We start from the raw sequence: 27,388 nt of genomic DNA on the forward strand, positions 1-27,388 counted from the left end.
CATTCCAAAGCAATAAAACACGGGAGAAACAATGAGATAACTATTGGCTTCATTTTTCTCTGAGGCTTCTCAGCTTCCCAGGAGAAGAAATCCTGGCAAAGGGATTTTTCCGGAAAATATGACAGTGACAGACCTTGACCTGGGCTGCTCTCTAATGTGTCCACAGCACACATTTCTCACTGCAGCCAAAGCCAGCTTTGCCCTCCTCTCTCAGGTACTGGGGAAACTTCAGGAGAGGTCCCTGCTTGCAGCCCCTTACCCCAGCCTTTCTGTCTCTTGACACTCTCAAGCATCCCTCCTGGAGCTATTCAGAGCTGGAAGCCTCAAATGCCTCTGTGCTGCTGTTCACACAACACACTGAGCAAGTATTTCCACTGTCCTTCAATGTCCCAGCTCTGTGACTACAGGTTGATGGCTGGAAGGTGGGGCAGCCAGCACAGAGGACACATGTCCTACTGAGGGGTGTTAGAGTGCCTGGACTGCCCAGCTACACCCACTGACCTCCCATCCCCCTGACCAAGTGCCCATTAACTGCTGGAGCACACTGGACAGGCTCCTGGACAGAGCCTCTTCCTCCTGGGTTTGATCTGAGCCAAATCCAGAGCACTCTTTGGTGTGAGAGAGCACAGAGAGCAGCTGATCCCAACCCAAATGAAATACTCATGGACAGATTCTAAGTCAATACCAGTGAAATCCAGCAGCCCATTCTGGTCCCCAGGTTCTGCTGCAGTTCAGATCCCATCTGGGACAGGAAAAATGATAATTTCCACAGCCTGGACACAGAGACAGGTGCAAGACCCAGATTTCTAGAGAGCTGGGAAATCATATCCAATTGGGAAAAAATCAGTTCTCAGAAAACTTTAAATTACCATCATAATTCATAAATAAAAAAATTAATGTCAGTGAATTTGTGGCATGGAGCATAAGTATGTGTAATGCTAAGTACATATTACAGGATGTCCCCTCAGTAGTCCCCTGTAATTACTATGAAGTACTTAAATCCCATGATATCCAATGACAGAGTTCTTAGTTCAACCTGTAATAACATGTTTTATCCTCCAAGATTGCCCTGTTCAATTTCATGGTTCCACTGCCTATCTTGAAATCCCCCTACAATAGTGGCTTTAGACCAGGAAGAAAAACAGAAAACAGATGATACCAGTTAATGCTGGCTGTTGACTCTCTGAACCTGAAAGATGTTATTTATTCTGTTTAAGGTGTGGTAGATGTGTACAGAAATATATATACTGGAAAATTAGATGTCCTTCTTTCACGGAAAATCATAGTAATAACAGAGGACTTAGCATTATCTTCTTAAAATACTGATGCCTGTATTGGCACTAGGTATTTCCTTATCTTTTACAGCTTTTCAGTCAGTTAAAAACCTTTCTAATAAGTGATTGTTGATTTTTTTTTAAAGTTTACAATAAAATTTCATTTAAAACCCCTTTTACCTTTAATTTGGAAAATTTATTTGAGACAAGAAACCTAAGTCCAAGTAACAGTTACTAGGTCTTACTGTAAGAGTAGCATGTAGTAAACAGCTCAGGTGTTTTCTGAAACTAAAATGTAGATGACTTAGAGAACTTAAAGGAATGGAACAGCAGAGAAAACTATATTGATAGAGAAGAGTGTTCATCATATTGCTATCAAGGAGAAAATACTTGCAAGTTATGAAGAGCTTTTTTAGATTAAATACCTTACAGTATCTTTTCTGTGTTTTACAAAAACACCTTAAATAATTCTGACAAACAGTAGTACAATAGAAAAACACAAAAATCTATCTAACTAATCTAAAAAATCTATCTAATCTCAGAAAGTATATTTTCCAGTATCATTAGAATTAATAAGTATTTTCACAGTAGTGGCATTTGAAAGCTTGATTTTTACCTTTCACTTCTGTGAATAATGATTTACTGTAATGAAAAAAATTATTTGCAATGTCCAGGATGAAGAAGAAAAAGACAATGCATTTTGTAGAAAAGGAGCTGAAGACACTACTAGCACCTAAAACCTAAAAGAAAGTAAGTGGCATGTTTATGAGGGATTTTATATATATAAACATGTATATATACAAATATATATTCTCCATATATAAATACCCTAATTATACACACTAATTTGCAAAAAAAAAGTTGAAAATATTATATATATATTAGTCTTGTGAATAACAAAAGACCTTTAACACTGTGAAGTAAAATTTATCATGCTAGAAGTTCTCATTTCATGAATAAATAGCAAAATGCATTTTGGCAAATTCATATGCTTGTAATATGGTGAATTTAAAAAATGTACAGATGCCTACAAGGGTATAATAATTCAGAAGGTTATTATTTCTAGTAGAGATATGCAATAGAGAAGAACTCATATTCTACCACTTGATCCAGATTAAGCAGATTAAGACTGTAACAGGTAAATTTACTGCAGTTTCTGTCTTCAGTTATCTTCTCAAAAACCATTTTTTTTGTTTTGTTTTAGAACACAGAAGTGAAACAGAAATCTAGTCTTTGGGGATACAGCAATACAGCAAGAATCAATGGAAGCTGAACACACATAGCCTGCTTATCAGAGAAAGGAAGCTCACATATTATGAGGCTCTGATCTTTCATACAGTCTCTATGTCAGTCCCACTGGACAAACAGTAAGAATTATTTACAGAATAAAAGCTCTGAAATGGAACATAAAAATAAGCTTAAGTTAAAACTGACATGTTCAGTTTAACAATCTTTATTCACTCTCAGTAAAGAAAGTAATTAGTATCTACTACTTTTACTAGTATAAAATACTACTTTAGTATATACTACTTTCTCAGTAATTAGTAATATAGTAGAATATATGTGTATTTATATTAGCAGTCTTTAAATTAGTCCTATCAATATTATGAGTTTGTTTACTCATTCATTTAAAGTTTATATCGAGATATTAGAGGTCTGTTTAATAATATAATTAACATGTTCCGTTCACTTATGATTTGAGTACAGTAACTTTTACTTTCTTGCAGAACAATGTGCAATTTTGATCCTAAAGAACTCTAGTTAGATTTCAGGCATAAGAAATTATGAAGAGAAAAACATGAGATTTCAAAGGAGTTACAATCAATTTTTAGTTATTAAGTGTCCCAGCTAGAGATATTTTTAGTTAATACCTGCTAATTGAACTGTCAGGTATATTAAAACAGTCTTGATTAAAATGTCCATACTTTGCCACTGCTACTGTGACCTAACTATTTAATAAGGCATATTTTACTTCTCTGTAGATAAACTAACCAAAGAAAAGGGATGCACAAACTCTGCAGAATATTCATGTTGCGTATTTCACAAAGTGAATTTTTCATGATGCACATTTTGATGTGCATGAGAGACCCACTTTGGTATGAAAGTTCACGGCTGTAAATTTTTTCAATATTATATCACAGAAGAGAGCCTTGGGTGCTTTGTTAGCCTAAAGAGTTGGGCAGCATGATAGAGCTGCCCATCCCTTAAACATGCCCACACAGTCATGTTAACTGGCACATAATGACTTCCTGGGCATGTCTACAGCAATAGGAGTTTTAGGGTCTTTATCACCCCATTGTGTCATACAAAAACATTAATCAGGCACCATGAGACATTAACTCCAGGAACATTTTTTGAATTATGTACATTTGGCCTATTTCTTTCTGCAACTGCTGCCTTTGGGAGATACAGAATTCTTTGTGCCATGCAAACCCCCTGAGACTCTTTCTAGGAAAATTGTCCAGGATTCAAAATGAGAATTTTTAATTGTTACATAACACAGGCTTATGTTGAATTTAATGCAGATGTTTTAATTTGCCCATAAAATCAAGGAGTTTGGAATTTGGAAATAAATCTTCCAAGCAGGTTTGCACTTTTCCTCAAAACAAAATAAATATTTATTGCTTGGACTGTGGCAACATTTACTGTTTCATTAAATTTACAAAAAGAAAATTGAAGCAGGAAAGAATCTGGAGGAAGACTGTGAACAACACATAAGAGAAGAAGGGGCAGGGCAAGGTTTGTGCCAGAATAATATAATGTTTTTTTCTTTCAATACTGATCCTCTTTGTTAGAAGGAAGTATGGCATCTATGACTATTGATATTTAGCACAATGAGCAACCCAGTTTTCACAGGAAAAAATGAGATGCTCTTAAGAGCAATAAGGTACAACTAAGAAGTGAAGATTTACAATAGGGACTGAAGAGGCTTCAATTCCCTGCCCTTATTAATCACATTTCCCACCTTACCTTGTGGCTGGCATCTCAGGGATTTCCAGCTAGCAACGCATTTTTTCCCCAACTCTTCAGATCCAATAGAGAACTGCTTGCCAGATACACAACTTAGAGAGAAATGGCAGTCTAGACAGGAACCAAAAAGAAATGGCAGTGTGTCCCAGAAAGACAAACCTGACACACTAATCCCAGTCACGGTCCATGACATACCATGGCTGCAAGATAATCATTACTGTTTCTAACAATGTTTGGACAAATAACCAATAATTTCAAATTGTCATTACATTTTGCTTCAAATTTGCAGAGCTGCAGTTCCAGGGTAAAAACTTTTTTTATCAGTAGAAAAAAGCACTGACTCAGATTTCCACAAAAAAGATTTTTAGATTCCCAGTGCTTTGTCTCCAGCACTAAAGAAAGTCTTGAAAATCCCTCCTTGCTTGCCAGAGTAACAAGCTAACTGCAATGGATGCTTCTGCAATTGGTTCTCCACAGACACTTTATCCTCTTCCCCCTGTAACTAGGAAACCCAAAGCAATAGTCCCTGGAGGACAAAGTGATGACAGCAAAGGAGCTCTTTAAAGCTTAAGCAACTTCCCCTTTCTGAAAGCAGGAGGGATATACAGTCCCATTTACGAGATGACAGCCAGCTTGATTTCTCCAAAAAGAAAACCCCTAGAGTAGTGTAAAAAAGGCTCTCAGTCCTCTGCCAGCTCCTGGGGATCAATACAGCATTCTCATTCAACTAATTTCTCCCAGACTGCTGTGGGAAAAGACATGCTAAGTTGTTTAACTAGGGAAGAGCAGCTGTTTTTGATCAAGCTGTGGTAAGGCACATTTTTAGTTCTCTGGGCCCTGATTATGTCTTGTTCAGCCCCAGGTGAATCTGGTGACTGTCACAGGAACATTTCAGCATTGGATAAGAACCACACTGATCCTAACAGGGCTTCTGAAACACAGAATGGACTGAAAATATTATGAAAGTGGTGCTTAACTGTAGAAGAAAGAAATACCTGACTAAGCACATTGTGCTCTGTAAACACAGATAAAAATACTGCATTCACATCAAGATATTCCTTATATTTTTTTGAGAAATCATACTTTTGTTGTTCCTTTAACAGTACAAGGTCAAATATGTAGATTGAGATTGTTTTAAAAATGTGTTTAAAATTCAAAACGTAGGGCTCTGCATACTTAAAAAAACAATAGCCTAGCAGGTGTTTAAATTGCTTGAAATTAGCATGGAAGAAAACATGCTGCTCATTTGGAGACACATGCACACAAAAGAAAAAGAAGGAGATGAAAGGTAGAAGGAATCCTACTCCTTTCTATGCTAGCAAAAAAAAACAAAAAAAAAAAAAAAAAACAAAACAAAAAAAAAAAAGCCCAGTAAAACAAGCTGTTGCAGAATAAAACAATCTTTCTTATTTTTGGACATTACCCCTAGGGAAAAGCTTTGACACACTAGGAAAGTCTACTTACCTATGCTTTTCTTCCCTTACACAGCAAACATCTTAAGGTTCCACTTCAGGGGTTTTTACTAGATGGAATTACATCCTTGTATTACAAGGTTCTGTAATTAATTTATTCTACTTACTATAAATATGTCTCAGTAGAAAACTGGATGACAGAAGGAGCTGCACATTAGTGGAAATCACACACAACACACCATTTGTATTACTTATAATATCAAGGGCATTAAAATGAGAATCCCCTAAAATTATATTTAATCATAATTGTTATATTCTTCATTGTCAAAGTAAAATCTTCTTTTCACCTTCTATGTAACTTCAGATACTTTTTAAAATATTAATTTAACAGCTACATCCATAGAGAAATTTAACTGTGTATGTGCAATGTACATAAATCTATATTGTCTGTATATTTATGTATTTAAAGGCTTTTGTTCAATTTTTCACTCTGCCCGGTATACACTGATGACTTCAGTGCATAATTTACATTTCAAAGGATACTTCAAATACAAAAATGCTGACTAGGGAAAATTTTCAAATTCAAGGATTATCAAATCACTGTAGCCAAGATTTCTTGTGCTTTCTACTACAAAGCTGAAAAACAGTGATGCAGTAAAAGCCCAGGACTAAAATTCAGACTTCCTACCCAGAATCTGTGTGTCACTCTGGGGTAGTAATCTATCTTTCTTTACTCAAACAGTACTATGAAAAGCCTTACTGTGAAAGATTTGTGTGGATGGAGTGCAAGATTAAACCTGTTTAGCGCTGTCAAGGCTGCCCTAACTGGGCTGGGTCCCTTCCAGGTGAACATGCACTTCACAGCCTTACACCTTTTCTTACACAAAAAAGAAGCCATCTGCAGCAGCTGGTGGCCATAGCTTCCACCATTCACCAGGAAGTCACCTGGACCAGAGGTTTGTAACTCGGCAGCAGATGAAGATTTGGGAAAGTTGTTAAGGTTGGATATCAGGAAAAGGTTTTTCACCCAGAGGGTGGCTGACCACTGGAGGAGTCTCCCCAAGGGAAGTGGTCACAGCACCAAGACTGACAGAGTTCAAGAAGTATTTGGATAAGGCTCTTGTGACTCTTGGTGTGTCTAGCATGGGGTCAGGAGCTGGATTAAATATTGTGTTATTCTGCTACTGTCATCATAAACTCCACTGAGCGTGTCGTCCACAGGAGTATACTGTGTTAGTCACCCTCACTGCTCTAAGTCCATAAACCCAAAAGGATGTCACTATCAAATCATGGCACTAAGATTTTCACAAATAAGAAACAAGAGATCAATAGATTTTTGTTGCAGGGGATGAGGAGCTCCTGAGTGCCAAGTGTAAGCTGAGATAGGCCACTCTGCTCCATATCACAGCTGCTGATTTCAGGAGTCTGAAAACAGTCACTAGGTCCTCATTCTCATCTACTTGTTTGGAGAATGTGAAGCTGCACTTTGTCCCTCTCTCCTTTAGCAAACACAGGGCTAGGTTGTTGAGCAGTCATTAACCTGGAGGTGAGGTTTAGCTCACTAGATGATTTGCTGAATTTGCACAGAAAGTCTCCTTTACAAACACTGCTGACAGCAGCAGAAAAAATACTGCTGGGCAGTCTTAGAAATACCAAATATGTGAGATAACTATGCATTCATGATGGTGGTGCATTATTTACTGATCTTCTCTTTACCTAGGACCAAGGCAGTGCATAACAAAGTTATCCCCATTACCTATTGCTGTTCCTTCTCTGCAAACAGGTGAGGAATCTGGAGCATCTTAGCTTGGCACTCATTGAAAGTGCTAAGCAAGCAACCTGCTGTCATTTAGCCCAACTGGCGAAGAACCCTGATTGCATCCCAGGATTTGCACAGGTGATAAAAATGAAAGTATTTGAAAAAAAAAAAAAAGAAAAATGGAGGAACAGAATATTTGGCTGTCTTGTAAAAGACAGTATTGTTGTTCTGAAGTTGCAAATAAGAGAGAGGGAAAATTTTAGAGAGTTAAAACTGCGTGTTTTTTTAAACTCCTGCTCTGTAATTCACTGTCTAGTAACCAGACAATTCAGAGTTAAGGTAGAGAATAACCACTCTGCACTTTAATCAAAGTTGGAAATTAAAAAAATATAAAAATCTTAGATAATGATAAGGCCTAGAAAACTACAAATTGTTCACAGACCTTTTCTTTTTCTTTCAATACAACCTTCTCCAACTCCATTCGTGGGCATATCATATTCAAGACTGTAGAAGCTTACACAGCACACAATTCAACTGTGTGGTAGTCTTCACAAAAACTGTGCTCTTCCTCTGTCTCTGTCAGAATCTTGGAGAGTGTAGAGGCTACATTAGCACACTCCCAGAGCTCCCAGTTATGCCAGCACACAAAGCAAGCTGAATTTAGAATTCCATTCTTTCCCCTATTTTCCTTTTAAGTACACTCAAAGCTCAAAGGCAATTCACTGAGGTATCCCAGAATGACTATAAATGCTGATTTATCATTTCTTCTCTGTATTAACATGTTCTGCAATGATCAGATCATGGCAAGCATGTTCTACATTACTGTTTCAACATTTCTAACAGCTACTCTCAATGCTGTGTATTCTACCTTTCTATTTGCAGGACTGTGCTATGCAAGCCAGGCCAGTTTATTACACTATTCATCAGTATTTATAGTTCTCTAGCTTCCATGCAAGATGTTCCACTCAGACCTCTTTGCCCCTGTTCCCTTAGTAACACAATCTTTTCAGTTATCATGTTATCAAGTCCCTGTTACATTCCCTTGCACCAGTGATGGCCTTGTTGCCTCCTCTCTCATCAGAGTGGCCAGAGTGGGGTCTCCACTTGTTCTGGCCTTGGGTTTATCTCTCCCATAGCTTCCACTATACCAGGTCAGGAGGTCTGTGGTGCTACCCAGCTCAGCTTCTGTAGCTGTCTGGTCTTCCACACACATTTTATGATGTCACTATCTTCCCTGCTTTAGAAGAATAATAATACTTTAGAGGACACTTCGGAGGATCACGACTAGACTGTTGAGTTAACAGCAACACTTACTGAAATAACTTGATGAAGAAAAAGGATTTAGCAGCTGTGATTAGGTCCTATTTTCTTTCACCAGGCAAGATGCTACATCTTGCCTGCACTGAATGTCATGGACTTGATTTCAAAAACTAAGCATCTGTAACTTCTGCTACTATCGACTACAGCATTAGATGACAAGTCTGAAAAAGAAGTTTAAGAAAAACAGCAAATCCAGGTGGGAACTGACTTGGAGACTCAAACTGACTGCGAAATCTCTTTCTATAAATGTTTTCATATATCGTATATTTGTGCACTATTGCTCCATGGACCACAAGCTGAAACAAAACATTGTTGCAGAATTATTTCTTTCTCTTTCAAGAGTCGTGAGTTCTAGTGATCTTTTTCTACTTTTTCCTTTCTCATAGTAGCACAAATCCAGTGAAAGCAATGGAGCTGACTGACTTATACAGTGACATAATTGAGTCAGAATAAGGAAGCAGAAGACAGTTTGTTACAGGAGCCTTGTACTTACTTGCCATCAAACTACAGATCCCCTTCTCTTTGTCTCATATGGATAATTGCTCTCCCATTTTTACAATGGAACTGAGTACACAGGTATTGTTTACAATTGTTTACAATAGTCTACAAACTGCATTTTCAGAACTGATTGGAGAAATGATGCCAGAACCACAACTGTGAACAGCTCAGTGTTTGCTAGGATCACCATGTTTCATGGGTGCTTTCCATGCAGACACCTTGGAAAAAAGGTCTATCCTGTGTGTGGAAGATGCAGAAAGACTTGGAGAACTGACCAAAGGACTGTGCATCCAAATGGGAGAAAAGAAATGCAGTTGAACTGGCACTGCTATTGTGCCAGAGGATTTAAAGATAGTGAAGAGAATTGTTGGTCTGTTTAGTGCCCTGCAGGGACAGAGACACTCATGGTTATTAGAGGAATTTATTTCTGGGCTTGCAGACTCCCACAGTGTCTACTAAAGAGTATCAGTTCAGAAAGGCAGCAACATTTTCTCCTTTTCCTTTACTGGCAAACTACAGTGGTTGTCATTAATCACCCTGACAATATGAAAATGCAGCATTATTCTGTTTAGTAGTTCTATGACTTCTGATTTTTCACTGATCTACCACATTGTCAAATGCTATATACACAGACAAGACACACAGTTGTGTGTAGTGAAAAAGAAAAAAAAAAAAAAAAAAAGAAAATCATAAATAAAATATTTGAACCTGGGGTGCTTTGGATCTTTATGGTTTTTAACTTCATTTTCTTGCTTAATTATATTATTGATTTGATTTTATTTTATTAGCATAGTTGCTTTTAAAATTATATTCATTGTAAGATGCTAGCCAGTCTTTAATCTGTTTACGAAAGCCAGAAATACTTTTTCCATTATATAAAAGCCTTAATGGTGAAATCTTAATCCCACCATTTCTACACTGAAATCAGGGAGGATAATAGAAATAAGTCACTAATTATGGAAGAGCCTTAAAAAGTCCAGAGAAAAAGATTCATGGCACAGTAGGTGTCTGTACCACATTTTTGTGTTACATGAGGGCCTGTGAACCTGAGTGGAAAAGAGCAGCTCAGAGATTCCCCAGATTTACATTTCATCTTGGTTTCCAGCTAGTCAGAGGGTATTTTATGTCCTGACAAGCAGGAAAAATTATGCTGGAAAGATGGAAAAAGCATTTTTGCTGTGAGCCAATCCTGCACTGGGAACGTGCCAAAGCCACCAGGCTGCCCCAGCCCCACAGGCACAGGGCTCAGGGGAGATCAGGCAGGGAATATAAGGGGAAAAAACAAGAAAAAAAATCACACAAAAAAGGGCAAATATTTTCTGAACATTTTTTTTATTTCTAGCATCTCACACAGCTTCTCACTTCAGTCCCTCCTTATGTCCATAAAGGTGGCACTTGAGGGAAGTGTTCTTGTGGGCAGAGCATTAGGATGGAATTTAAGGTTCACTTCTTGGCAAATTAGAATATTTGTACCTAACCTTTAAAAAGCACCTGATTGTCACAGCTCTTCTTGTCTTATTTATGAACTGGCAATAATATAATTTTTTAGGATGTTTTGAGTTGCTTTAGCCAGATTTGTTAAGGAAACTCAAAAAGAGGTGACTGGGACTAGATATGGAATTAGGAACTGTTTAATACATAAGACAGCTTCTATTACTGTTTATGATTTCTTTTGATTAACCATATGACATCAGAGTAAAAGTGTCTTGTGCATAGCAAGAAAACACTTCTGAAGGTTTTGCCAGAGAGTAATCAGGAGAGAATCTCATGGATCAGGGGAAAGCAATGTGTCTTGAGTGGTCCTACAATACAATGCAAGCTTTAATTGCAGAATGTCTGTCATTAAAGAAAACATTATATGCACAACATGATAAAAGGGCAGAGTCCGGCTTTGAAAAAGCAAAATATTCAACAAATGTCTTGATGATTTTTAGAAAATTCTGTTATGTAGTGAAACTTGCAAATTAATTTGACTGATTATTTTTTAGTTCTACATGGGAAGCCATCAATTACTACATTTTGTATGCTATAATAATATAGGCAGTCTATATTAAACACTGAATCATATTAATAGATATTTCCACAAAATATTAAAAAATAAATGTTTAAACAAAGCATATTAAAAAAAAGATTAATAGTTTAACATTTTTTTCAGACTACATCCCTAAACTATTAATTTTCCTGAGTTAACGAGTTCTGACCTTTTACTGCTTTAGAACACAATGATGACACTGGAAGTTGAGATTTACTATTTTTGTCAGCATCCTACTTTCAGAGATCACTTTTAAAAATCAAAGTGACAATTTTATCATGCTAAAAACATTAGAAGAACGTAGATTTTGGCAAACAGTTCTGAGATGATGGATGAAATATGAGGAAGCTACTGAATAAATACTAAATAGATGAATCCTAGGAATCAGAATTCTTTAAAATGTGCTTGCTTCTAAACAGCTATTAAACTGAGCTTATATTTTTTCATTTTTCTTCTTTTCTCTGAGAATGGAAACAAGGGCATTTGTTTCTACTACGGGGAATATATGCTACAAATTATTGATTTTACATCTATTTAAAGAATATTTAGAATATTCTCAGCTACATTTTCCTTATATTTTTCTTTTCTTTAACTATGCTTACAGACAAAACATACAAATATTGATAGCCTATTTTTTTCTTCAATGTATTCTCTCATTTTTTTGCAGAAAATTCAATTTCCCATTACCATATCACTTTTTAGTCCATATGATTTCTTTCTCAAAAAGATATAAGACTGTCATGAGATACATACTGATGAGCTCGTAGGATTTGACACGTCTCATGTGAAAATTTCTGTTCATGTGTGAGTACCCCACCCATAACAATATTATGAGAACACAAGGCAGAAATTCAGCTCAAGTAATTATGTTCACTGCAGCAGATAAAAGGGAACAAGGAAAAAGAAAATTCTCCCCCTCGTGGCAAGGAAGTGGCACAAGCCAACTCCTTTCTTAGGTTGATAGTAAACATCAGTGTCAAAAGTTTTAAAGGCCTCATTTTGCCAGGAAGATGAGTGCTCTAAAGCCTTGCACCTAGAGAATAACTTGGCTTAGAAAGCTCTAAGCTTTATGGCAGCCAAGAATTATGCATACAGGTGTTTTTACCTAAAACCACTTAACTTCCAGTTCTGCAAAATAAAGTGCTGCATCGGTCAATAAAATCTGGACCATAAAGCCTTATAAAGATTAAGTTTCTTTACCCTTTCTCAAAATGTTTCCAAATAGAACTGCAATTTCTCTCAGCCTGAGATCAAAATTAGAATGGAGCAGCTAAAAGCACTTTCATACTTGCATGCAACTACACACAAAAAGATAAATGTACAGAGGATTCAATCTATAACAATGCTTTATACTTAGGAAGGCAAATTTATGGCCAGGAAAAACAGTTTTGCAGACAGACATAGCACTTTACAATAATAGCTAACAAAAATGGTGGAAAGAAGCTCTTTGTTTAGTAGTGATAAAGGAAAATCAAACACTATCACTTTTAGAATTTATTAACTAGAACTGACAACAAGAGTTTGAATGTTTGAAAGAAACACTGTGAGTAAAATGATGAAGTGAGACTTAGAATACATTTCTGAAAATCTGCATAGTTAGAAATTATATTCACAGTTTCCGGTTTGTTGAGAAGCAGATGCTCGCTTTTCTGAAACTTTTAAAATCTTTAAAAGTTTAATATATCCAAGTCCTTTCCTAGATAAGATGGACAGACACCGCAGGACCACAGAACAATAACCTCTGATTATTAACATATTCCAGAGGACTATATCAAGCAAATTCTAGAGAGAGACTGCAGGAAATCTTACTGATGAATGCATGAGACTTTAGATATTTTAAAGGGAGAATACTTATATCAGAAGGTCTTGATTTCTTTGCAGGATTTTCCACCAGACTAAGTACCCCCTACCATTCAAACAAGCATTATGCATTTTCTTCATGAGTATGACATCAGAGCTCTAAAAGAATAAAATTGCATAAAGTCTGAAAAATATAATGAACCTATAAAAAAGGAGAAAGACCAGCAGGATCTCCCTGCCCCTCATGCTTACAGACAAGATTGAAGAAGGTGAAGTCCTAGAAGCAGATAAGGGCAAGTTGAGAATTATGTCACGGGACTCAAACCCTACAAGTCTTTTCCCCCAGCCAGGCTTCACCCCAGGACACTGAGACAGCAAAAGCTTTACAGCCCAAGATGCCATTGGCTTTCTGGGCTGCAAGTGCATGCTGCCTGCTCAAATCTAATTTTCCATCTGCTAACAACCCCAAGAGGGTTGTTCTAAAGTCCTCCATCCCCCATAGGGTTAAAGTGGAAGAAGTGAAAAAGTCAGCATACTTAGGCACAGAACTTCCATTTAGAGGGAGCTAAATAAGGCTGAGCCAACAGAAGCCCCATTGAATTAATCACGAAACGCAAAGTCCAGCACCTGTGAAGGAAGAACCCCTCACAAAAATATAGTTTGGAAATTGATTGGCTGGGAAGTGGCTTTGCAAAAAAGGATCTGGGGTACTGTGGGCAGCAAGTGGGACATGAGCCAGCAGTGTGCCTTGTTAGCCAAAACAACCAAATATATCCTGGGCTGCGTTGGCAGCAGCACAGCCAGCAGACAGAGAGAAAAGACTACCCTTCCTCACTCAGGCCTCACTGTGCACATCTAGAACACAGTATCAAGTTTTGCACGGGTCAAAACAGGACTTTAATGAACTGGAGTGAATTCAGCAGGACAACACCATGAAATCATGGGGCCCTTGCTCTGTGAGGAGGTCATTGGAGAGCTTCAGTCAGGCTCTTTGGAGGGGTGTGTCACAGACATCTTTTATGAAAAATCCTTTCCTTTGGATTTTTCCTCCTGATGAGAAGCTGAGAGGCCTCAGGAACAAAATGTAAACAATGGTTATCTGCTGCTGTGGAATGCAACAGGTGGTTCTTTGATTGGCCCATGTTGGTTGTTTCTAATTAATGGCCAACCACAGTCAGGTAGCTTGTACTTTCTGTCTGAGACACAAGGTTTTGTTATCATTCTTTCTTTTTCTATTCTTAGCAAGCCTCCTGATAAAATCCTTTCTTCTATTCTTTTAGCATAGTTTCAATATAATATATATCATAAAATAATAAATCAAGCCTTCTGAAATATGGAGTCAGAGCCTCGTTTCTTCCCTCATCCTGGGACCCCTTTAAACACAGTCACAGGCGTGCATAGCGTGAGGATGAAACGCTACAGGCATAAAAGCAAATGAGAAGTTTAGACCAGATATAAGGAAAAATTGCATCATGAGGACAGTCAAGCTTTGGAACAGGTTGTCAAGAAGTTGGTCAGTCTCTGTTGTTGAAGGTCTTTAAGACCTGTCTGGCTAAAGTAACCTGTTTCACTAGTGTTGACCGTGTTTTGTGCAGAATGTTAGACTGGGAGAGTCCCTGACAGTCCTTCCAACTGGAATTATTCTGTGATTCTATGACACTAATTAAGGAAATGAAAACTCTCTAAGCCACCATATTTAGATCCCACACAGCTCAGGAAAAAGGGAAAATATGGCAGCAAGGTGTAATCATACAGAGATAAGTTGCTAAAAGGGATTCTGCTGAATTTTTTATCACTTACAGGCTAAACAAATACAACCTAAGGAAATGAAACTTCAGTGATTATGTTGTCCATCATTCATTTCCAATAATAAATTTTCTAGCCTTTTAGCCAATTTCAGCCAAATCTTAGAAGGAAGTCTCAGAGGTATTTGTGCTGTTATAGGATTTTGAAAAATTGGTTGCTGAAGAGAAGAAATAACATTTTACTTGTTTTAACACTCCAAAAAGACAAGCAGAGGATCCCTGAGTTCCATTTTGATTGGCAACTGTGTTCCAGTCGTCCAGCTAATGCATGCACAGATGCAAAATATAGGTATGCTTGGTATTCTATGGGAATTTTATCTGAATTTTTTGCTTTATTGTTTTTCAGTCTTGGCACCCACTTCTTTATTATTTTCTCTCCGTCATACAAGACTTGTGGACAGAAAGAGTAAATCAGATAATCTGACTAGAATTGAGGCTATACAATTTTACAGTGTTATCCTTATGTAGCCCTAATAGATAGAGAATTGCCTCAAGGTCTTAATGGAGTTATTACCAAACCCAATTTTCCTGAGTGATATCAGGCTTAATGATATAGGAGAACAGCAAAATAATTGTCACTCATTTTATTTTAGTGTAACTGCTGGAAGAAAATTTTCAACCTTACACTAAGAATTAATCTCTCTTTTACTAGAAAAGCAACTAGACACTTCAAATTACCAACCAGAAGAAATAATGAAAGTCTAAGTTAGAAGAAAATATATATTTCAGGAAGAAAAAAATAATATAACATTGGAAAAAAGTACTTGCAATGCATTTATGACACAGCCGCCTGCAGAAGCCCAGGAGATAAGTGGTTAAGCGTGTCTCAAACACCAATAGCCAGAAGGTCAGAGCCAATCAAGGCTTGTTGGTGAGAGCACACTGTGAGGAAGAACAGCATGTGGCTGAAGGAGGGGCCAGGCAGAGGTAGGGCAGTGCTTTCATGGGACAATTGTCCTTTTTTTGGCTCCTGGAGCTAAGAACACAGTGCAGGGCAAGCACAGGGATGAGGTCGAGGAGAGGGCATGGACTGTTGGCCAAAGGCCAGCCCAGTACTCTTTATTCCCCAGTCAAGACTCCTAAAATCCCCCACAAAATCTCTTACCTATTTTCAGAGATATCCAGAAGAGCAAACTGAAGATGATAACTAATTTGCAAAGAAAGCAAGAAACTTAGCTCCAGGGTGGGGAAAACTTAGTTTTAAAAATGTGCCCCCACAAAGCCTGAGTGGTGCACACCCCATCAGCAGGATCCCTGCGACCTTTTCCCTCTTTTTTTCTCTTTTTTCTCTCTCTCCCTCTCTTAAATTTCTCTCTTTCTCTTCTCTATCACCTGACCCCTTAGTCAAAATCTACCCCTGTTTACTTATACTATAACAGACTTATACCAATTTCCATAATGTATATAGTTTAGTAACAAAACTTTTTAAGTATTTATGGCCCATCTTACTTTTGTTGTTCCTTTTTGAAATGGTATCTATGAATTTAGGGTACTCCCTTCCTGATAAGGATGGGAATGCCACAGTTCCCCCAAAATAACAGTAAACAGGAAAAAGGTGTTTTACCTACTTTTACAAAACATCCCTGCAATACGCTGCTTCAAGTTAAGAAGGAAACTTTTTTTCCTATCATAAACAATATTCATAGTTCCACAGACAAATAAAAATAAAAAAATAAAAGGCGAAATTAATCTCAAGGGTAAAATTTTAGGGAGCAGAAAATATTCTATTAATGTGCAGTGTACATAGTGCTATAAGAATTAGACAAAGTAAACAGTTTTTTTCAGTTCCATAGCTGTAACATTTTGGATCACACCAGAAATATTAACTAGCTTTACCAAAATCACCTCAAACACTGACTTGCCAATAAAAAAGAAAAAAAAAAAGAAAATTTCAAAGCTGACCATCCCCCCTGAATTACTGAAGGTCACCAGACTGAACCTTGTAACCTCAAAACTATTAGTACCAGAGTCTATGACTAACACAAAACCTGCTGCTTTCTACTATAAACTTAATGTGTGTCTTCTTTGTCTCTTTGGCACATAGGGGTTTATGTGATACATATAATAAAAGAAAAAAGTTCCATTCAAACTTACCTGGAGGAAGCAAAAGAAAATTATATTTATTAGATGATAGCAACAACATGTACTGAGAGCTGAGAAAAACAGTGATGAAAACTGTATAAAACAGAAAACTGTAACTTCTGACTTTAGCTACAGATGTTCAAGGACTAGGCTCCCTCTACTGCCAAAAATGCTTTCCTGGGAGGTACTAGCAGGGAGGTGTGCACTGCACCATGGCAACTAGAGAGCAGCAATTCCTTAAAAAGCTTCAAGGGAATTCTGCAAAGGAGCTCACCTTAGTACATCTAATATGCATTGGACCTAATGGAAGTTCCTGCAATCTCATCCTTCATCCATTGCACAGCAGACCCAGCTAAATATTCATCCAGCTAAAAAATTCTGGCACAGCACAATGCAGTGATCTAATACCAACAGTGAAAATATACCTTATTTGTCAACACTTACAGAAGGTAATGGAAGTCACTGCAAATAAAGTTTTGGACCTGAGGATATCCTGAGTTCTCTTAGGCTATATCTACATGGATGGATGCAGCTAAGCATGAATGAGCTCTGCGTGTGCTTTGAGATGGTTGGCCATAAATCAGGACAATCTGGGAAGTTACAGAGATGCACTAACACAGCATTGTCCCTAAAGCAAGTAGACCCTTCATTCCAGCTGTGTCTCATAGCTTATGACACTGCCCACCATGTCATATTTTTTTGTGTATCTGACATGAAGGCCCAAGACAGTTCATATCCAGATGGCTCAGAGTCTATTTGCTTCTGCCTGCAATTTTCTTCATACATATTTGCATTCCCATAGCTCTACAGCCCACATATTCATGACTAAGCCATAACATTTCCCAGACATTTCAGTGAAAATCTTTGTTTGTACAGCAGAAAAAGGCTCTACAATAATTCCTGTATGAATGTGGTGCAGTTTTGTCACTGAGCATTTTACAGTAAAGTTATGCTAAATTATGCTAATTGTCAGCCTTGAGGGTTGGAGATTTTAAAACATACAAGATTCTTTTTCATCTGAAACACTTTCACAGCACAAACACATGCAAGATTATCTCCTCTACTTATTAAAAGAAATTCTGAATTATTTTCACCTCATTTTATAATATAGGCACCTTCAATTCCCATAACACTTTCCTGTTTTAAACTCTTTAATTACACTATGACAGGGATTTAATAAACATAGCTCTTTTCCCAAAAGCTGCAGTATTTCTTATCCTTCCTCACATTTGCTATTAAAGTTTAACAAATAATTTTAGATTTCACTTAAAGCAGTTCTGTTTAGAAGATGATCTTATATATAGTGCCCCATGAAAAGAGACATTTTAATGGCCATACATAAGGTAAAAATATTTTCCAACTTTGCTACAAATTTAATCCTTTTACTTATAAACTAGGTCACACAAATATTTATATATATATTGGGTTTCTTTATGTTATAAACATTGACAGAAAGCCCTATCTAGATTGTCCATAATAAAACATTTATATGTTATATTACACCTGCTTGTTATATATTATTTTATACTTATTTGCTAGCAATTAAGTAACCAGTGAAACTTACCAGCACATTAAGTTGATGGTGCAATATTATGGGGGTAAATCAAGTGGCAAATTTGTTGCAAGAATTTGATTATATAGCAACTGCTATGGAATGCATTTTTGTACAGTAAGCAGGGTATGGAAATGAATTAACAACTAATGTTGGCTGCAAGAGTCAAACATTATAAGCTGCCCTTTTCAAAATCTAAATGAATAATTTGAGTCACTGTGAAAGAAAGGAAGGGAAAAAACATCTAGCCTGCATGTAAATAAGGCATGGTAACTATTTTGAGATTAACATTAGAAAGGAAATAATTTTCTTCTCACATTGGGGATGAACTAATCTCTTCTGGTTTTCACTTTCACCTTGAGTCCTGAGCCAAGGGTAATTCTAATAACAAGACTTACAACCTCAACAGAAATATGTGAGCAGACATTTTTTCAGAAGAGAACAGCCACTATTTCTCACTTTCTCTTAAAATACCTATGCCTTCCACTAGTTGCTCTTCTCCCAGTACTGAAACAATGCCAGCTAACATTAATTTTTGTCATTCACTTTGTCAGAGTTAAAGCAAGTACAAAGAAATGCTGACTGGGCATAGTGAAGGAGATATATAACAACACATTTAGATATAAATTAAACTGCATTGTTTTGTTATACATTCTAGCTTAAGATTAATCTCCCCTAATTTTATCTATCCAAAAGCAATGTCTCTAGTCTTATCTTGTCTGGTCTCCCTGAAGAGTCAGAGACTCACAATATATAGTACAGCAGTTACCTGTGAAAGGATTGCCTGGCAGGATTGAATTGAGAAAGAACACAAGCAAGTACTGTAAAATAGGTAACTAAAACCTGGATAGCTAAAGGTAGGTCCCATGATTCATATCTTCAATGACTTCACATTTACACAGCATTGTTAGTGCCTCAGATGGAAATTAAAAATCCACAACTAAGAAACTCTGAGAAGGAAAACATAAAGAGCCTAAATGGCTCCCTATTATATCTAATTAAAATTAAAGAATCACCTACGATAATTCTATTTGATGTTCCTTAAGACAGATATGGTACTCAAGGCTCCAAACCCTTTTTCTTAAAAGTTCTAAATTTGCCCTTTTTATCTTTTGGTTTCAGTTTGGATTCTTTGAAAGGCTAATTTAGTTGTATAATGAACAGTCACACAGGGATTCAGACCTAAGCATGGTTTCATAGTGGAATGTTAAAGAGAAATCTGCACAAGATTTGCATGGGATGAATGAGAGAGTTGGACCACTCTGAAGTAAGAGGTGGAAGCCATGAAAGAAGGGTTGAGGTACCTAAATGTTTCTGGAAATCTACACTAAATAAAATAATTTCCTTAGTATTCTAACATCTGGGTTTGCACTTGTCAGTTGCTTATACATACTCCTCCAAGAAAATATCTCATACTATGGAAAGATAACTTTACTCTTAATACATCACTTGGGCTGAATGCACATCTCTCAATCTCTATAATTTCTGCTAAGCAAGAAGAGCACAGAAGCTGGATTTGATTCAGATACCATAAACAGGAATGTCCTCAAGGCTTTCTTGTTCTGCAATAATTCAGAACATAGGCAGGTTACTTACATTTGAAAAATTAATGTATTTCATTTCTTTTTCCTAATATCTAGATCCATGGATCAGATTAGTTCTCAACTCAACAGAATATATCAGTAAGGGACTATGACATCTGCTACTATGTGGTCATAAAAATATTACCAAAAAGTAAAATTTCTCGGACAATAAATCAATTATTTATGTATAACAAATGTTTTCCTACACCCTTACCAAGATAATCAAGAGCTAATTTAATGTTATTCAGAAAAAGTTGACAGTTGTACTGTTATCCAAAAATGAAACTAATTCTTAGTAGAAATCTATTTACTATTTTTATGGTTTGCTCCTATTAGTATAAAAATTGCTAGTTGTCTGTGAATTTCATACAGCCTCAATATATTTTTATTATTGTTATTATGGATTTGCTTTCTTTTCTTCTACAAGATTGGCATATCATTTTTTTCTGCTTTTGAGAATTATATAGAAGTACTTTCAAAAGATATCTGATATCAACTTCTCCACATTCTCTCACATTTAATTTTTAGTGGATTTGAGATTAATTAGATGTGCACTGATGCAGTCAGTAATGTAGGCCCTGGAAGATAATTCTTAAATAAGACATGAAAAAGGCAAAAATTAGATGCCTGGTAATTCAGTATTTTGCTTTTGAATTATATTCATTTGAGTATTTTTCTAACTTTTTCTACCATGTGTGTCTTTTTTTTTTAACATTCTCTTCTGCAATTCCTAAAGAAATATTTTAAATTAACATCTATTTTGGAAAACTTTGTTTCACTTCATTGATTCAGTGATTGCTGACAGTTTCAGTGCTCCCTTAATTTTAGGAAGCACTTGTTTACAGAAGAAAGGCTTAGGCATAAATATCATGGGAAGACAGTATCCTGAAAAGGCAAACAAAGCCTTTTACAAGTGGCATGCTGATAGGATAAAAAATGATATAAGACAGTAATTTAAAAGCCAATCTTCTATTGTGTCTTTTTTCCCAAAAATTATATGTTCTCATTTAAAAAGATTATATGTTTTCATTTAATTGGTATACAGGGACCTGGTGCAATGTCACTTCCTAAATAATCATGATTAATACCAAAAAAAACCCCAGTATTTAAGACTGCTGGAAAGAAGAAAGACTATTGTGAAATTCTGGTACAAGGACAGGAAAAACTATGACATCTGAGTGGTTATTCTTGCTGGCACTAAAACCTTACCTTTCAAAATTCAGATTCTATTATCTTAATACAACGTTTGGAAAGATAACATAAAAATTTAGTATCAAGCAAAGGTTGAAGTTATAAATTAAATCATCAGTCGCTCTTTATCTCACAAAAGACAAATCAGGCCGCCGCTGTTTCCTGGAGATTTTTTTGCGCTCATAAAACTGAAACCAAGGAAACAAATTCCACTTGGTGTAAGATGATGTCATTCCCATTTATCTGTTGGGAACACAATGAGTTACCATGTTCTGATATTAATTGGAATAGAAAACAAAGTCACTCCTATCAAAGAACCATGCTTAGATACAGGCTTGACTTAAAAAATTAGCTAGTGAAGATTAGTTGTTCTGTGTTTGTGAAAGAATAAAAAATTTGCATTCATCCCAGGTTTCTAAAGGTACTGGAAGGGTACTCTAGGATGACCACAGCATTTTTTTTCCCAATGAAATATTGTCTGTTATATTAAGTACGCTATATACTCTAAGTATAATATGAACTCTTATTTAAATACAGGAAATATGATAAAGTAAAAGTGTGAAATAAGATTTTCAAAAACTGTAGAAGAACTGCACTTGTAAAGCTATTTGAGTGCTCACCATTCATAGTGTATTTCTGTCAAACTGTGCAGGCTCTGCTATAAAACAAACTGAAAATCTATTTTGATTTCTAATTAAAAGGAACTCACTCTAGAGTTAATTACAAAGTATCTAGATATGAATCAGGACTTCAAGGAAATCCATTTCACACAAAAAAATGCAACATGAAGGTTTCTAATCGCTTCTATAATATTTAGAGTGAGCTCTCTGCTACTAACTACAATGGTAAGGAAAGTTGCTTTGTTCTTCCATCTGTCATAGCAATAGTTGACTTTTCATTTATTAAAACAATAATTTCCATGTTATCACAAGCCTTTGATTTCATAAAACTAATATTCAGAAATGAAAACAGTCCCAGTATTTTTGTTCCTGGTACCTTTCAAACATGGAATACTCACATTCACTTAGACACGCTCCCTTGAAAGCAAGACAGCTCCAATAATAATTGCATATCTGTCCTTTAGTATCATCATCAATAGCATATCTCCTAAACACAGCTTCACCCATGTCCCAAGGGCAGAGTTACACTGGTACTTTCACCCCTTACAGACACAAACTGCTAGAGGTAAAATGCTAAAGGCCACATTGTCGTCCTTCACCTCATCCCTTGGATTTGTGTCCAGTCCAAATGCCCCTCAAAGAACAGCAGAAGCTACAGGGACCATCTAGAGTTCAATAAAAACCTCTTTAAGGCTGACACCAAACCCAAAATATTAAAAAGAAAAAAAAGGTGTGCAAATCAGAGAGCAGTCAAGCTTATCATCGCCTTGAGCTGCTGTCCATCACACTGAACCAGGGTAAGTGCCCCAGGCAAAGGCCAGCTACACAGTAATCATACTTTACAGCTCTCCACTGCCTTTGTCTCATGACCTCAAAATACTTGACAAACATTAATTCATTTCACCTCACAAGACTTCTGCTGCTGGCTAAATACCACTACAGCCTAAATAACGAATAATTGAGTGTCAGTGATCATAGTCCAAGCTTTCAACTAACTAAATTGCTGTCCTTGCTATGCACAAGTGGCAGAAAATGCATATGAGGGGATTCCAAAGGTTTCTCAAAGATTGGTCTACTAAAACAGTAACAGATTGGGCAAAGCCAGTCTCTAGGGAAAGGAGATTCCAAAGGTTTCTCAAACCTTGGTATACTAAACCAGTAAGACTTTAGGCAAAGTCAGTCTCTAGGAAAAGCTCAACAGCAAATATCTCCTGGTCTTATTATCTGTGCAAACAGATTTTCTTCAAACTTTTTCTAACTTATCCTTCATTTCTGTAGACGGCATCATGACTTAGAAGGAATTTTCTTTAGAACAGGACTTGCTATTTGAAAAAAACCAAAACCAACAAAACAACAGGCAAAGAAGAATTTGTAAACTTTACCAGACTATAAATCTGTCTCAGTTTCTTACACTTTAACTGCAGTTTCTTACACTTTAACTGTTGAGATTAAGCAGAGATGACACAAAGATTAGATTATTTACTATTTATCTCTCTGATTATTATTTTTAAGCTTTACTCTCTTCTCTCTCCAGTAATCAAAAGTCAAAGCTAGTGACTGGCTGACAGTGGAAATAATGTCTCTAGGAATATGCAAAGTGACAGCTGTTTACCAATATTTATAAACAAAGAAAACATAGAAGTTACAAAGGATTGGATTGCAGAGAAAAGTTGGTACAGGCTAAACGCACATGAAGTATTTTTTTCTTCCAGTAACTGCTTACACATTTAGAATCATGTCTCATTCTATCATTCATGTAATAATTTGCACATAAATCTAACTTTTTGTATAATAATGACAAGTTTTTAAAAACATTTTCTTAGATAAATGATATTTCAAAATATATATGTAGTGCAAAAAGTGATATTCTATCAAATATTAATCTCTTGTCTTTTGAGGTGGCATAGCAAACAAAACTTTTAATGTCAAGTTTTCAGCATTGATTGAAGAGCTGAAGAGCCAATTTTGTTGAATTCCTATGAATGGAAAGATTCGAGAATGGAACTATTGATATATATAAAATGATTTTCATTATCAGATTAATGCCATTCATTCTCAGAAGAATTGTCAAGGACTTTTCTGTGGTAATTCAATAAATTCTTGAAACTATGACTTTTAAATCTAAGGCAAAGTTATTTGTTACCTCTTAAGTATGGAATAAAGGTATATCCCATAAATCATAGCAATTTATGTAGCATTACCAGTTCAATGGGTCAATGCAAGTGATAGCTGGTAAGAATATTTTCATATTTTCAGTTTTACTAGAATATTCACAAATTAAATAGCAATTCTATATAGATATTCTTTCTTTAGTTAGAAATTATTGTTTGTGACAAAAAGAAGCAAAAAACCGATCATCAACAATAGGTCAAATACTGAAGAAAGCCATCAGAATGAGAAAGTTTTAAAAGTCACTTACGCCTGTCGGTCCCTGTACATCTTGTTAACTTTCTCCCATTCAAAATTAAGTTGAGTCAGCTTTTCTTGTATATTTGCTGCTTCCTTTGGTGCAACATTTTTCAAAGCCGGTGTCTTCTTGTTATTAATAATTTCTACATGACCTTGCAGTCTCCCCAGGCTATCCTTAATGCTCTGTAATATCAAGATTTTAAAAAATAAAACCAAAACATTATTTTTATAAATAAAAAGTAATTGTTCATAAAAAAGAGAGATTGGTACAAAATACTACTTAAACCATAATATTGATAATAGGAGTAATTTTACAATAACCTGGTAAAATAATTGAAAGCCCATCCTTTCCTTGAAGACTGAATGAAATAGATCTGAGGAAGTCGATGGTTGGAGGGGAAACAAAGTGCTATTTGCTCAAAGGTTCTGCATGTCAGTATTTACATTTCCTGACCTGAAAAAATCACTTCTAATTTTTTAACTAATTAAAGTTATTACACTGTGTTTACTATTTTGTAAAATATAAGACTTGAAGTCCTTACATAAATGCGAAGGCAATGCATTGAATAAATTGCATACAAAACCACCCTGCAAAAACAAAGAAAAAATACTCTGGGTTCCCTGAGTTCCTAGAGCTCTAGCATTATAATATGCTATTTGTTGGGGGTGGCAGGGGAAAGTACATTCCATCACATCCCTCATATGAATAATAATTTGAATTTTTAGGTCTTGAAAACGTGACTTACGTTAAGCAGACAAAATGAATATTTATAAATCAAAAGGGAAAGGTAGATGTCTTGTCTCTGGAATGAGTCACAATAAGGAACATGTTTCCTCTTTGTCAGCAATCTATCATGTGGAGGGAAAGCTGGCTGGGTCTGTGTCATTACTCAACAAATCTCATTTGACTTTCCCAGAAAATGTCTCACACTCTGTGCTCCTTACTCAGGTCTACTTAAATCTTTGTTTTACACACTCAAGGCATGGATAATTCAAATATTCAATGTTTCTAATCTGAATGTAAGAAATATCAGATGATAAAAACATAAAATGCCTCTAAATATTCCAAGATATATCCCATTAACATAAAAGAGGCAGCATTTCCACAAAACCTCATCCCTGACTTAAAAATTGCACATTTAAAGAACAGGAGAAACTTTAATTGAAATTTCATAAGGCGCCAGGACATACTTAAGCACCTGAGTGAAGTGGCCTTCTTTTCAGTAGGTCTGAATATCAGCTCATCTGAGCCACACAAGGAGGCACTTCTTGTGTTCAACATGTTCAAGTAACCAAATGAAGATTAATATATGTGCCTATGTATATTTACATTTCAGGCGTTTTCAACCAAGTAGATCAATTTTCTAAATATTGAAAATAGATGAAATGTATCTAAGCACATCAGAATTGGTAAGTGATAAATCTCTTCTGTTTAAAATTAGTGGTCCATTAAAAAGGTATCAAATTTCTAAGCCAGAATTTTGCTTTTTTTTTAAGGCAGAGCTGCTACAGTAAGAACAAGATGATACAGCTGATGTGCTGTAAAGGAGTATAAGAATGTCCATGAGAAAAATAAAAATTAAAAGACAAACGATGTATATATATACATGTACAAACATACTCATGTATCTCAAACAAATTCCCCATCTATCTTTCATGTTGAAGAGAACGATCTGCAAGCAATTATCAACAATGCCTTGGGAGATTTTGTAACTTGGTTAACAGAAGCAAACAAAGCTAATTTTTTAGAAAAAAAGGATAACAGAAAATCATTAACAGCTGAAGTGACAGTAGCCTTTAGGGACTGATCCATCTCACTGCTCTTAAAAGAGAAATCCGAGTGCTAGGGACTCAAGTCCAGCTCATTTTCACTACCTGGAATTTGTCTTTTCTGCCAGAGAAAGAGAACTTTCTGTAAAAATTCAGTTCCTTGGCTATTTGTGTACAAATCTGTCATCAAGCACAGTGTTACTGACAGATCTATTTGGAGAGTGCATGTGAGCACACTCAGCTCTAAGGAATGGGTAATTGGGTTCTATTGAGCTACAGCAGAAAAATCACTCTGAATTTCATATTACGTGATTATTCTTATAAGAATCGCTTAGTACACATCAAATAAGTATTCCACTGTGTAAGATTAAAAGTACATTTTTTTGATTCTGAAATTTTGTAGAATGATAATTTATATGTATAGCAGATTTTTTTACAATATTTCATGCTTTTTCTACTAACATGAAATCCAGTATCAGCACAGTTGTTAGTAAGCATGGAAGGGTGGAAAAATTCCACAAATTAATTACAGTTTAAAAATCTGTATAGAATTATGAGTTACAATATCTAGTATAGGTATGACTGGCATAAACCATTTTGAAAGGGGATTCTTGCTGCCAGAATCCTGGATGTGTGATGTGTCCAGTGAATTCCTATATTCTGAAATATGACACAGTAGAAAACAGTGCAAAAAACCTGCTCTATCTGTCAGTAGATGAAGGATTACCAAAGGTAAAAAAAAGGAGAAAAGATGAATCAGAGCTTTAAATTATCTACATTTAAAAAACAACAGGGAAACCAACCCAATTTTCAATGAACTAAATAAAATCCATATGGGAAATATAGAAGAACATGAACTAGAAGCAGAATTGTTAGAAAGATTAATATACATATATAAGAAATCTCTTCCTCAGAGCCAGATGGCTTTTCATATTAAAACTATGACATCATTAAAAATATGATAGCAAAGTGTATAATCATATTCTACAATAAGATGTTCCTGAAAAAAATTAAGAATATTAAAAGAAATAATAAAAAGAGGCACTAAAATCTACAGGCCTTACTGCAGGTCTCCCATAAAATTATATAATGCAAGTAACCTCAAGAAATGTTTTGAATTCAAAGTTAATAGAATTAAGTAATGAATAGCCATAACTATGTCATGTCTATGACAGTGATCCTTAAAAATTCTACTAACTAAAGTTTCACATAGTTATAAATTAGATTTCTTAAATTCCAGGTATACTCTTTTATTTTTATGCACTTCTCCTACGTGCTAGCAAAGATAAATATGGGTTAGTTTTATTCTCT

The 27,388-nt window shown here is 35.9% G+C and overlaps 1 protein-coding gene across 1 annotated transcript in view; it reads right to left on the reverse strand.

Moving 5' to 3' along the window:
* DMD (dystrophin) overlaps positions 1-27,388 on the reverse strand; it is a 1,043,539-nt gene that overhangs the window by 544,386 nt on the left and 471,765 nt on the right. Inside the window, 1 exon segment of the mRNA XM_058043463.1 lies at positions 24,318-24,490. Within this exon segment, the coding sequence (XP_057899446.1) occupies positions 24,318-24,490 (173 nt within the window).

This window comes from Melospiza georgiana, chromosome 2, assembly GCF_028018845.1.
Source record: "Melospiza georgiana isolate bMelGeo1 chromosome 2, bMelGeo1.pri, whole genome shotgun sequence".
Lineage (NCBI taxonomy): Eukaryota > Metazoa > Chordata > Aves > Passeriformes > Passerellidae > Melospiza > Melospiza georgiana.